At 37.4% G+C, this 14,042-nt stretch overlaps 1 protein-coding gene across 1 annotated transcript; it reads left to right on the forward strand.

Moving 5' to 3' along the window:
- The first annotated feature begins 281 nt into the window (after nucleotides 1–281).
- Nucleotides 282–10,045, forward strand: LOC145692260 (protein GVQW3-like). The gene is made up of 2 exons (XM_081767558.1): nucleotides 282–806; nucleotides 9,923–10,045. The coding sequence occupies exons 1-2, from the start codon at nucleotides 282–284 to the stop codon at nucleotides 10,043–10,045; spliced, it is 648 nt and encodes a 215-aa protein (XP_081623684.1).
- Nucleotides 10,046–14,042: the final 3,997 nt, after the last annotated feature.

The following is a 14,042-nucleotide window of genomic DNA, read 5'->3' on the forward strand; positions in this document are numbered from 1 at the left end:
TTTATCATCACTTGATATATAATAGCATAAGAAGGTAAGTGCGAAGTGTTTATACATCTTTGATTGTGGGATGTACAAGGTGTGATTGAAAAGTACTGGAACTTTTCCCGCCGCGCGGCTCCCTGGCGTTCGAAAAATGTGAGGGGTGGGGGGAAATGTGCGCAGGACCTTCCTCTTTCAAGCGGAACTTGGCCGAGTACGCTGCGAGCAGCGGTTGAGAAAGCATCGCTGTCCGCGCGAATGTCGTTTTGGTCGTCGGTCACGTTTTTTGAGCGCCGAAAATGGAGTCAAAGACTGACCAACGCTACGCCATCAAGTTTTGTGTCAAATTAAAAAAGACGTTCACCGAGACCCAGGACCTGCTCAAGGAAGCCTTTGGGGAAGATGTGATGTCCCGTACTCGGATCTTTGAGTGGCACAAGGCCTTCAGGGAAGGCCGGGAGGACGCCGATGACGAACCACGCTCTGGGAGGCCGTCGACGTCGAAAACCGATGAAAACGTCGACCGAGTTCGCGAATACCTGAACCTGGACCGTCGAACAATCCTCCGGGAGATCAGCGAAGAACTTAATTTGACATACTATGCAGTGCAAAAAATTGTGACTGAAGAATTGAACATGCGGAAGGTGTGCGCCAAACTGGTCCCCAAGGTGTTGACCGAGGAGAAAAAAGAACTGCGAGTGAAAATGAGTCGTGAAGTGCTGGATTGTGTGGAAGACGACGAAGAGTTATTAGACAGTGTGATCAATGGTGATGAAACATGGTGCTACGAGTACGACCCCTCGGTGAAAGTCTTTTGGCGTAGGGTTAGTCAATCTTTGACTCCATTTTCGGCGCTCAAAAAACGTGGCCGACGACCAAAACGACGTTCGCGCGGACAGCGATGCTTTCTCAACCGCTGCTCGCAGCGCACTGGGCCAAGTTCCGCTTGAAAGAGGAAGGTCCCGCACACATTCTCCTCCATCCCTCACATTTTTCGAACGCCAGGGAGCCGCGCGAAGGGAAAAGTTCCGGTACTTTTCAATCACACCCTGTATGTATAATTCATATGCACGTATTTGAACTAGGGATTCGTGCTATCATTTTACTTGCTCCTAGGGTCGTCAAATATATAAGCTTCTTATTAGCAAGTGTAGATTTAGCATAGTTCATAGTTAGAGGAATTTTGAGTGAGATATTTTCCTCATGAGATATTTTTATAAGTAGTAGCACAATAGCATAGGAAGATAATTCCTTTCAGACGCACTTTTTTAAGCTCTTTTAATCATTTTTTTCATACTAAACTGCATACAATTGGGATGTTCACAGACAGATTGCAACATCAGATAAATCAAGATCCCACAAGTTATTATTAGGACATATTTTATGAAATGATAGAATTGTGTATGAAAGCTCTTTTTCGTAAGTATACGTTTATTTGGGATCATAGATTTTAAATATTAGAATCTCAATTTGTGAAACTTCGTTTCATTCGTATATTCGAAGTCTCAACTATTGTGTATCTATAGAGATTTTAGCACGGAAAATATCCTGTGCTTCTCTCTTCGTGTATTAATGCTTACAATTAAAATGAGTGTTAAATATTTCAAGTCATTGTTCGAAACTAGCCAGAAAAATAAGGAAAGTGCTGCCGCGGTAGTAATTATTTTCTTGGGGGAAACAACACCATAGCAGTTAATAGTTTCCTGACGCAATTCCTTCAAAGAAGTGAGTTGAGGCACATCACATCATTTAAAGAAGTAGGGAGACATACTCTATACTTCCGCCTTATTTCAAAAACTGAAGCCGTAGTAAAATTAGATGTTGAGACAGGGGTCGGATATTATCACTTTTGCTTTTCTAAATAGAGCAGATAGTTTCATCATGTAGCAACAAAATGTTTGTGTATGGATATATATATGCACCGTGAAAAATGTTTTTTTAAATTCGAGAAAAAAATTCTCTTATTTGAGAATGTCCGTTTCTTACCTGTGCACCAAGTAATACATTCTTAAAAGTGAGATTTCGATTTTCTCAAATCATTTTGAGAAGTAATGACTCAAATCAGAGAAATTATGTCTCATTTCTGAGGGTGTAAATGTTTTCTCAAATTTGAGAAAAGATGTATTTTTTCTTAAGATTGAGAAAGGAACATCTAAGAAAATGAGACATATAACCCCAATTTTGAGAAACACATTTCTGAAAAACAATTGAGAATTGTCTTTCTCAAAAGCAAGAAATAATACACAGAAACAGGGTTCTCAAAAACGAGAAGGAGAAGGGAAAAGGTGTAAAAAAAAATATAAAAATGAAAAAAAAAATCAAACACTTCATACAGAATTTATATTAAATAAACATCTACAGTTATATTGTTTAAGATATAACACATTTAAACCTTCATTTTAACGCAAGAAAATCATATTCTTTAATAACGAAACTTTTGTTTTAGAACAAACCAAAAAAAATAGGCAAATAAATTCTGTAAAACCTGCCAAGAAACGAAATTGCCAACTCCACATTTTCACTACATCATTATTATCCATCTCTATCAGTGTCCCTCTTAGCATCGGGACGTTAATTTTTTTAAAAATGAAATCTTTGAGTCCTACAGTTGTGTCGGTAGGTTAATAGACGATGATGATGAGAACGAATGAGATAGTGGAATGAAGAAAGTGGGAAGAAACTAGGGAATCCCGAGAAACTTACACACACTATGTTTATCCACCATAAAGTCCATTGCCGCGAGCTGGGATCGAACCAAGAGCCTCACGCACCATAGGTGAACGCTCTACCACTGAACCTACGTTAAATTAAGAACAACTTCGTACAGTACTATATGCAGTGTGCGAATTGACGGGGGGATGCCAGGAATTTCCCCCTCTGAAAAAACTATCGCCCTTGAAGATAATTTTCATCCCTGGCAGAGATAACTTTTCAAATTCTCTCTTTCTATATAGTATACATGTGACGACAGGATGCGCATATGGATTAAATTCATCCCTCCCCATTGGAAAAATATTCGGTGCTGATTGATTATACGGAAATTTACAGAAGAAATTTGTAATTATATTTTAATGGATTAGTGTGTAATTAATCAAAATGTGGTGTGCTCTTACCTGTGAGATTCGTATTTACGTGGAAATATAATAATGAAAGTCAAACCTGGTATGCACGTATTCACCCACAAGATATGTAGTGGTAGATTAATAAAGGACAATGTGACGTGCGACGAATGTAACGAGCAAATGACTAACAAAATTATATCTTTGTATCGTGAAAGCAATGGTTTTCTAAAATCCTTGTTTACGAGCATACCCACATCTCTGACGTGCCTTCCCCTATGGATGCATCCTGCTACGCTCATGTTCTGACAAGGTTAAATAGCATTCTTGCTTTTTAGTGACCACCTAACACATGTTGGATGGTTGTTTGCACAAGACCTCTTAAAATGAATTTTCACCGGGGAATACAAGTGCACACATCTAAAATAATTGCTGAAGGTACAAAAAGTGAATTCAGAAAGAAGTATATATTTCATGAATTTCTGTATGGATCTGCATAATCAATCTGCACAAAATGTTCAACTCGTACACTGACTATAAGCCACAAATAAAATGCAAACGTATGTCATTAAAAATATTATTGGTGATAAAAAATGGAGGCGCCGATCTATGCTAGGTGATCAGTACAAAGTACCTCTGCATTGCAATTTCATAATAATAATTCACACTTTTTCAACGCTGTTTCAAACTACACAGAAGACTTATGTGCTTATTTGTTGAAGTATATAAGCTACTTTGCACCTTATAATGAATGGGAAAGGGTGTAAAACATTGACATGCCTCCCCATTCTATTTATTGCTACATAACAGAAAGGGTATTTACAGTAATTGATCCATTTATTCTTTTCCTATGCTCTTACTTTAAACCTGTTTCAATTACTACAATAGTGTTCCACCAATAAACTACGGTATGTACATGAATTTGCATTGCAATATTAATCTTAATACAACGCAGCTGATAACTTCTATGAATCTTGTCTGATCAAATCTGTATATTCATTTTCACATACTGTTGACTCCCTCGATTCTCGTAATGGTATTGCGCACTCATACGCCACCTCAGTAGCATCACCGTACTGCGTACTCATATCCATTCGCACTCTGCTACCACTGAAATCCTTTATCTCGTTTCCTGTATACTGATTAAGCTCTAGCAATATTCTACCCTAGTAAAACATAGTAATATTATTTCGGTAAGATTGTTACCGTTACCTTTTAGCCATCTATGATATTACAAATCACGCATTATTTCATTCTCATTTTTAAGAAATGAGAAAATCTCATAAATGGGAATGTGAAAATTTGCCTTGAGCTCACAAATGAAAACACGTTTGAAAATAATGAGACATTTTGTCTCAAATATGAGTAAAAATTACTTAGGTCTATTTTGTTTTGAACATGCATTTTTCTCATTTCTGAGTAAGGAAATTTTTAAGGGTGTGGCATCATCTCGTGATGGATTTAGGAGCCGCGGTGGTTCAGAGGTAGAGAGTTCACATCTGGTGCCTGGCGTCTCTGGTTCGATCGTGTCAAGTAGACTTTATAGTGCACAAACAACGTATGCGTCGGTTCTCAAGAGATTTTCATGTTTCCTCCTACTTTCTTCATTCCACCAGTTAATTAACTTCTCATCATCCCAGTCTCTTTTACCTCAATGGCATAACCGTTGGACGTAAAACGCAAAGGTTTTCATAGTGGATTTAAAGTGAAATGACGAAAATCACAAGTATAGGATTAGTAATAAATAAAAAACTCTATCGAAAATCACGCATCTATGCCTAGACTAGTCTTATTTTATATTGAGAGGTTTGGGGTTCAAATGTAATGGCCTGTAATCATACGTCAGTATTTATCTGATTCCATTTGGAAAGTAATTTTGATCATCTTCTCTTCATTTCCTTGACTATTGTTCTTGTTATTGTTGTTAATCTATAACAATTCCAGCATAAGTTGGCCTGGAAATTATCTAAATAAATATCATCTGCTAACAGGTTACGTAGAAGCGAATTAACAATAAAGAACTTTTGTGCCTCAGACAACAGAAATTGTCGTTAGAAAGTCGTTGTGCAGAATGCACATTTTCCATCCAACTAACATTTTCTAACTGCTTTACCATATCAAAAACAGAAGATCCTAAGTTCCTACCAGTTGTGTGTGTAGTAGAGAGATATACATCAATGTTCTCTCGTATACAAGCTGTTACCAGCCGCGGTGGAAATCTTGTCACTTGTACGAAACAGACATCCCTTGTTCTGTCTCATTCCGTAGATGGTATCTCAATCACATACTAAGAGACCTTTGCTAGATTGAAATGATGTGTCTCTCTTGTGATAAATTGCCAACGTAACGGCATTGACTTAAACTGAGCTGATTCGACCTATCAGATAACCAGAAACTGAAAAAGAAATCAAAGGTAAAATGTATTACACCAAATGCATTTTGTATAGTGTCGGAGTCTGCTTTGAAACAAAGCAAGCTCACCGATCACATTTTAAAGTGATGTAATATTAATTTCACGTATTTATAGATGAAGGAGAGATATTATTAATATTGGTAGCTGAACATTTACAGGAAATTTTAGTGTTTCAGTTAGAATGAAATAGTTATACATATACCGTATCTTCCTGCATAGAGTGAAGAAGAATACACTACATATATACTCTGCATAGTATATAGAGAAAACGATATAATGAAAAAGTGGGATAGAAAAATCCCGCAAGGAGATGTTTTATCGTCTATTGGATGTATAAATATCACTTCCCCCCAAAAAATCGTCAAAAATAAGAATAAGGCTTATATATATATATATATCCAGTAGACCCAGCAACAATTACGTGTACAAATGTACTGAAAGCATGAGTTACCAATGTTCGGATAATGTTGCTTTCTATTCAATATGACATATGTGAATCTGAAGCTAATGTTGCTGATACCGGTAGTTTCTTCTGTGAAGACAACAGCTCCCCACGTAATACAGACAGTGACAGCTAGTAAGAGGTATGAAACATTTGTCTAAGTGTAGTGCTGAGTACAATCTACGGATGCTTATCAATTTAATGGAAACACTTGGCGTTGGAAACACGACTGATATCTGGGTTGGCAACAGTCAGTGGCCATCACAGCACCAGCTGTATTAGGGCAAACAGTAAATTATATACTACGCGAAAAGCAGAAGAATTCAGTGTCCAGAAAATTGACCATACGATGATGGGCGACGTCTCTGATTTCCAAAGAGGGCAAAATGTTGGCACTCGGTTATGACGCAAGTTGAAGAAAAATGGCAAATGTGTTGATTGTGTTAATGTACAATTGGGGGACAAACTTAAGCAGCATCTCAAACAGCCTGTTTCGACAATCATAGTGAGTTACACGACAATCGCATACGGGTCGGGTTGCAGGAGTAAAACCACTGACAAAGGATTATAACGCTTTAGCATGACACCAATGATGCCGCGAACATGCAAGATGCACCACTGATGACTAAAAACGTGTAATATGGTCAGATGAGTCATCGTACACCATATTTCAAACCACAAAAATGTTTATGTGTGATGAATGCCCAAAGAAGTGTATGGTCTGCAGTGTCTCCTACCCCACCATGAAATTGGTGGTGACTCTTTGATAGTATGGGCCGAAATATCTTGGTTTCCAGTGAGACCTGTGCTGGCAATTACCGGTCGCAACACTGCCCATGATTTTGCTTCAATTTTACGGATTCATGACACCTTATGATCCTGATGTTTCTGGGCATTTATACCATGTTTCAGAATGTTAATACATCCATTCACACAGCTCGAGCTGTTACGGCGTGATTTGGGAATACCTCTTCTAGCCTGGCCAATTCCCAGAACCACCTATTAACGTAACTGAACATCTGTGGTCCGTTTTGAAGACACGAATCTGGTACAGATTTCTGCTTTCATCTTCTCTCATGAAACTGAGTGATGCACTGCAAGTCGAATGGTGTAATATTTCACTTACTACCATTTACAACCTCTATGACTTCTTTCCACATTTCACCAAAAATTTCCTGAGGGCGAAAGATGGTCCAGATATTAATCTGGTAAGTTGCACTTTTTTCCAGATGCCACCCGTAAGTTGGTAAGTATACGTATATACCAGGTATGATTGAGAACATGTTTGTGCCAAGTGAAATAGTGTCCTTGCGAAGCTCAGCTGATCCCTGTAGCTAAGACTTGCAAATACTTTCTAGGTTAGTTACAGCTTATGGAATACATGCAAATATATATGTGCGGCTCGGGTGAACATAGAGGTAAGCACAACTTCCGGAGAGATTAAGTTATTAGATGGAATAGGATGGAATTGAACCATAGGTGTGTGGGTAGTTTAATTTCCGAAATGTATCTGGAAATGGCAGGGAAGGCTTGTTTGGTGTGTGTAATAGCATTGAATTGCATGTGAATATTAAACATTCTTTCTAAGTTTACTCGAATATTTAAAAAAAGTGCCATATCATTATTTCCCCAAGCTGCTCAGCTTCTTGAAGAAACATAATGGTATATACAGTGGTAAAAGTGAGGAGGAACTCAGGGTAACGTCGTTCCCACACTTCCAGAAAATATTAATGGTGTCCTTCCACTTCCTAACAAGTTGCAATGGGCAAAGATAGCCACAGGGGACTGCGTGACGGCATGTGTCCCCCTACCTTTTCAGATCCACTTTTACCCCTAGGTATCTGGGCCAGGGGCAGAGGTAAGACTGCAATATTGATGGGTCCCCAAAATCGTGAGTTACCTCCCTTTCCTTAAAATCTTAATATTACATGCTAGATTAATTATCAGTTAAGACAAAAGTCAGCGTATACAGCTAATTAATTGCATTTATTTACTTTTTAAAATGCCAAAGTATCTTTACGTACACTACACTTACAAACCTAAAGTTTACAGCTCTTACAAACGAATTTTACACGCTTTTCGAGCAGAAATCTTGGAAGTCGTATAATCAAAACCAATTTCATCTTACTATTGTTTCAATCAACAAATTCACAAGTTAGTCAACCTCGCATGGGTCATAGAAGGTCTTCAGTAATTTTTAATTACCTTTAACTTTGATCCTGCGTTCACAACTGGTTACCCTAATTCCAATAAATAAAAAAAAAATACATTTTGACAATCTGGATCATAAATACCGATCTTGGCTATTAGATAAGTTGTACAGAGGTTGTTCAGTCTACATTTGACCAATTTCGACTTACCTAAAAATTTAGAAGAATCTATGGCGCCAGGTCCGTAAGTACTCGATGCGTTTACCTTGGTTCCTAACAATACCCCGACAGCGTAATTTCCACTGTAATAGGCTTCTCTGAAGAACTGAGAGGGGAATCTTGTCCCATTCCCTTTGCACAGCTTTCCAAAGTCCTTCCACAGTTGTCATACGCCGTTTTCCTAAAGCCCGCTTCAGCAATCCAAATCCACAGTAGTCCATAGGACTTGCATCTGGAGATTTAACAGGTACCTAATTGAAAGGTATCGTCTGTATATCACTTGCCTCCTCCATCTCCCTGTAGAATGCGAGGGACGATTGTGAGGTATGTGATGAGGCCTTGTTCACGTGAATGCGCACAAGATTGGAGTCATTTCCGTACACTGTTGGAATCTCATGCTTGTAGATTGGCCGCATGATCTGCTCCTGAAAATACTGCGAATTTATTTTGCAGTTCTTCGCCACCCTACGAATCTTCAGTTTACCTCGGTAACAGTAATCAGTAACGACCATGAACCCTTTTGGGAAGGATTCTTTACAAACACGGACTCACCTTCTGAAGTTCTTGGTGCCTTTCTCTCGGTACACGATGACTCTTGGTTTGCCGCAGTCGGAAAGGTAAGTTCATGCTTCATCGAGCGTTACGACGTAATCCACTTTGTTTTGCCAGATGCCGTTCGTACAGCTTCCGGACGTTACACTTTCGTCCGTTTTGGTGGGCATCCGTGAGAAAATGGCCGCGAGCTTTCATTACATTTTTAAAGTTTCTGTTAATGGTGTAACGTCCGGCTCACAGTCCCCAAAGACACGTCAAGACGATTAGCCATACACCTTTGTGTTGGCAGATTTTCTTGCATTGCCATTCTGCGAAGTTTCCTCTGCATGGTGAAGGTGTCCTTGGTGCATTCCCGCTTCCTAGGCAACTTCGTTGGTGATCCAAATGGTGGAGCTTTGTTGCCTTTGTACTTTTTAATAACATTTTTTATACCACTTAAACTGTGTTGCAACCATTCTTCTTGCACTGTTTTCTAATGACAGAAACACTAAAGTGGGTGTCATAAAGAGCCGCAACATAGCCTTCCCAAAACCGACTTAGTTTGGGCGGCATTTTGTTCACAGAGCGGAAACACACACTTGGAAACAGATTTAACAAAACACTCACAACAATGGTCCTGTTTTTATTGTCGTCCGCGCGGAAAAACAACTCCGTTCCCAGGAAGCCACAGCACAACACTGCAGGGCGCCACAAGCCAGGTCGATTGAGTCTATTCTGCCCGGAAGGGGGAAGGAACGAAATCTTGCCAAACATAGGCTGAACAATCTCTGTAAAACTTCAAGAGAGTCCATGTTCATAATATTATTTTGTTGCTCTGACCTAGCAATTAAGTTTTGGAAACGTTTCCTCTCGAGTTCAAACTCTTCCTGGTTAGTGTCATCAGGTATATTACCCAGTTTGCACTCATATTCAAGATACAAAAGCTTTGATGTTGCCAAGTAGCATAATTCGTTATCCGGTTCATGAAGCTGTTAAAATCGTGTAGAACTCTTAAGTGATTTTATCCTGGGACACACATATGTGTCTTCTCAGTTCCTGTTCGTATGAGAATCCAGCATCTACAGACCTTTCATTGTGAATTTGCTTCTTCTTTCTTGTTCAGGGTGGATTGATGTCCAACTCCTCCCAAAGATTCTTCATATACTTGAGTTCGTTACCTACAAGGCGATCTTTGTTTTTCAGTACGAACGATTCAAGTGTACAGGTTTTTGACGCACAATCGTGAACACTTAAACCTTTTGTATGTAATACAGCTGTATATCATTCATTTGCCCATGCACTCAATTCCAGAGAAGGTGATAGAAAAAATGCAAACGTCTGCATTGTAGTGAGCATCAGAGAGGTGGCATCAGAGCACGTTGCGACGTTTTCTGTCACACAAGTCGTTCCAACACTTCAAGGATTTCGGGGAAGTGACTATCTATCAATTTGATTGCATTGTGTCGTGCACACAAGTGAGTTTCAAACAAATGTTTCAAACCTTATCTGTAACAGCAGTGAAAGCAGCCTATCTATGGATTGAGGAGTTACCTATTGAAGAAACACTCTTATGTGTTCCAAAAAATGTGACAGAATCAACTGCGACACCAGCAGCTGTATATTCCCAGATTCAGAAACTGATTCATGAATGCTACAAACTGTGTTTGAAGTTCAGCCTGATGCGTTGTTGGAATATATATCCGTCAGAGTTGTATGCTTATCTTCTACAGTCCTGAATGTCCAACCCATCTTTCTTGATCTTGTCCAGAATCAACGTCTTCAGATCTATATTCTTTCCCCTTCCCCCTTTCCTATCTGCTTTGGGTATGCCGCTATTTACAGAACCCGCAAATAATGCTAAATCTATCTACAGTTGCAAATTGAAAGCAGACAGATGAGTTGTGATAACGGCATCACATGCAAAATCGTATTGTTTAGTTTACTACGTTTCTGCCTTTCGAATATGTTTTATTTGTTTTGAAGATATTATAGAAAAGCTCTAAAATGAACTGTATTTTAATTTCGCTGTAGTGAAGACCCTTAAGTAAGAGAACCGCAAATGATATTAGTAGTAGCAATTCAAAGAAGAACAAGAATTCCACATGTTGTATAAAATTGAGTAAAAGTAGTTGTTAGAATGAGAGAAAAATGAACATACAATAAGTTGGAAGTGATAGGCCTACATGTATGGTGTTTGGATTCATTATTTATGCGTACAATATGAAATGCCCTCTTCGCACGGAAATAAAGCGAACATGGAAAATATTTCAAAGGTATATTTGAATTCCTCCTCTGTCCTTAGAATGTGTATTTGAATGGAATGGGACAATAAAAACCCAGCTCTAACCAAGTGCCAACTATATTTAAAAGAAAATAATAAAAAATAAACTCATGAGATAAAGTAAATTATTCTTTGTGATTTTTTAAAAAATATTCCTTAGTATACCTATTTTAATCAAAGTACAATGATAATAACCCAGATCCACCCTAGTGCTAACTGGAGCCGAAGTGGCTCAGTGGTAGAGTGTTCACCTCTGATGTGTGGGGTCCCTGGTTCGATCCGTGCTCGCGTCAAGTGAACCTTGTTGTGGACAAACATCGTGTAAGTCGGTTTACTCGGGAATCTCCCGTTTCCTCACACTACTTTAATTCCACTATTTCACTCATTTCTCATCATCACCATCTTCTGTAGCCCTGCCGGGACGTAAAACTCAAATATTTCATTTCTAGTGCCATTTTCAAAAATTGATTTTAAAATGTTTTAACAGATTGTTTTTGCCACATTATAAATACAAAATAAAAAATTAAAATGTCGTGTTATAGAAATTGCTCTCCTACTCCATTTTATAAGCAATGTTTTCAAAAAACGTTTTTAACACTTGTCGCCATATTTTTAATGAAATATTTATGTACGAAATTTTATCTCCCTAAATTTGTAGGACACCTGAGATATTCTACTTTTGACACACAATTTGAAATCCTTCAGTTCCCTCTTAGGATATGCGCTTTAATCATAAAGGGCATGATGTAAACTTGGTCCAAGATTATTGCTAACTACGTTCAAAAATTCATTCCAAACGATTCAGCTGTTTTCTCGTGTAAAGGTGTTATACAGTGTCATCTTCATTTCTTTTAACGAGTTTACTTACTGACCAAAATTCCTTTATATATTACCTTCTCTGGTTGTCTGTCTGTCCATACGTCCATACATCTAGACCACCATAAATTTTTGGAAAAGATGTGACGGATCAGAAGTTAGGAATCGAATTAATTGGTGAAGGTGGTCCTCAAATTGAAAATGTGGAAGAAATCACCCTTTTCCTGTTTTAATTTTGATCACTATAGAACAATATATATCCACATAAAGCAAAAACGATAAGAGATAACAAGAAGAATTTCTTGGAATCAATTTAGCGTTCTCTAAGAATATGTACACTTATGTCCAAAATTATTATCGCATATGTATAACTGTTTTCTTGTAAGAATATAATTTGATAATGATTTTGCGGGGTACTTTTAATACTGATACTATGTGTATAATCGGGAAATGTATATCTGTGGTGAATTTCATATTAAAAGAATTATAAGTACGAAAATTAGAATGAGTAAAACAAAAAGTTGCTAAATGGACAAGAAAGTTTTATTTTCGTTTTATTGTTCTTATTTACTGCTCTTTTGAGATGAAATTTGCCACATACATGTCTTTGTCGATTATACACATACTAACATTATACCGGGCGAATTCATTATCAGATTATATTCCTAAAATAACATATTTATAGACATGCGACAATAATTTTGGACATGAGTGTACCATATTCTCGCTTACTTTTTTTGTGTGAGGTCCTTGGTTCAATCCCTAGCCAAGTAAGTTTGGTGTGGACAACATTATGCCCATGGGTTTTCTCCGGTTACTCCCGTTTCCTCCCACTTTCTCATTCCACCAATTATTTAATCATAATGCACTTGTTTTAATCATTGTCTCCTTTAGCCTAAAGCAGGGATGCAAGTAACCAACAAAATTTTTACTAGCCCAGGAAAAAAACTACTAGCCCATATTTCATAATAGAAATCATTTACTTACCTTCAGAATGATACTAAATACTCGTCCGCATCGATGAACCACTCGCCCCGGGCGAGTGGTTATTTTCACCCCTGGTCTAAACGGTATAAACATGGGTCGTTAAACTCAAAGATTTTTAAATACTTCACAATAATTTGTTTAACATGGATATTGAAGAAAAAAAAAGATAGAAAAAGTATTAAAAAGTTATTGATTTTGATGTCCAACAGTCATAATAGTGGTCATGTATAGAAAGGGAAAAAAAAGTATGCATATCTCATTAGCAAATAGTGAGATTTGATCTACATTAAAATCACCACTAGATTGACGATGAAAGTTATATTTGCACGTTTTAAGTTATATCTACCAAAGTCATCCATTTATACGCTGTTAATCAGTAAGAAATGAAAAACGTGTTCATATCTGTATCATAAATTTTTATCATGAAAATTCATCACGAATTAAAAGAGAAAACTTATCTAAATATATACGTGAAATAATAGAGGTTTGTAATGAAGAAATTTAAATTTATGGTTCTAATTGCTGTGGGAGAGAAACTGATAATTACTTCATCATAGCGTTTATTATCATTATCATCTATAAAGTCATAGACGTGAAATTCTGATGACTTGTATTAAAGAATAATTAGTTTTTAAAAAATACACATGTATTGTAGGGTATTTAGTTGGGTTTTAACTTGGGAGGTCCAAGGATCTTGAAACACCTTCATTTTCTTAGCCAATTATTCTTTTCATTTTTTCATTAATGTGATTTATTTCTACAGAAGATCCTCATTTTGTTATAAAATTACTCACTTATGTTTCAACTTAATTGACGTGTAAGATTTACTCTTTAGGAGGAAAAAAAATCTTTATTCTTTAAGAGTCGGGCAGAAAGCTCTACCGGATTTCAAACGTAAATTCAGTAGTTAAAATAGGTTCTATTACGAAATTTTATCTTACTCTTATACAGAACAATGTTTGCTATTTTTATGATCGTTTTGTTTTAATGATCACGTCGTCCCAATGCTTACCTCACGAACATGTATGTCTACAGGATTTTTTCCGGGGGGGGGGGGGAAAGAGAAGGAAAAATTTCTACATACAAGTGCAATCGTAAATATACACACACTTTAATATACGAGTGTACATAATATATCATTAAAACAATCATTATTTAC

The sequence above is a fragment of the Thermobia domestica genome, chromosome 8 (assembly GCF_964235325.1).
Source record: "Thermobia domestica chromosome 8, izTheDome1.hap1.1, whole genome shotgun sequence".
Classification (NCBI taxonomy): domain Eukaryota; kingdom Metazoa; phylum Arthropoda; class Insecta; order Zygentoma; family Lepismatidae; genus Thermobia; species Thermobia domestica.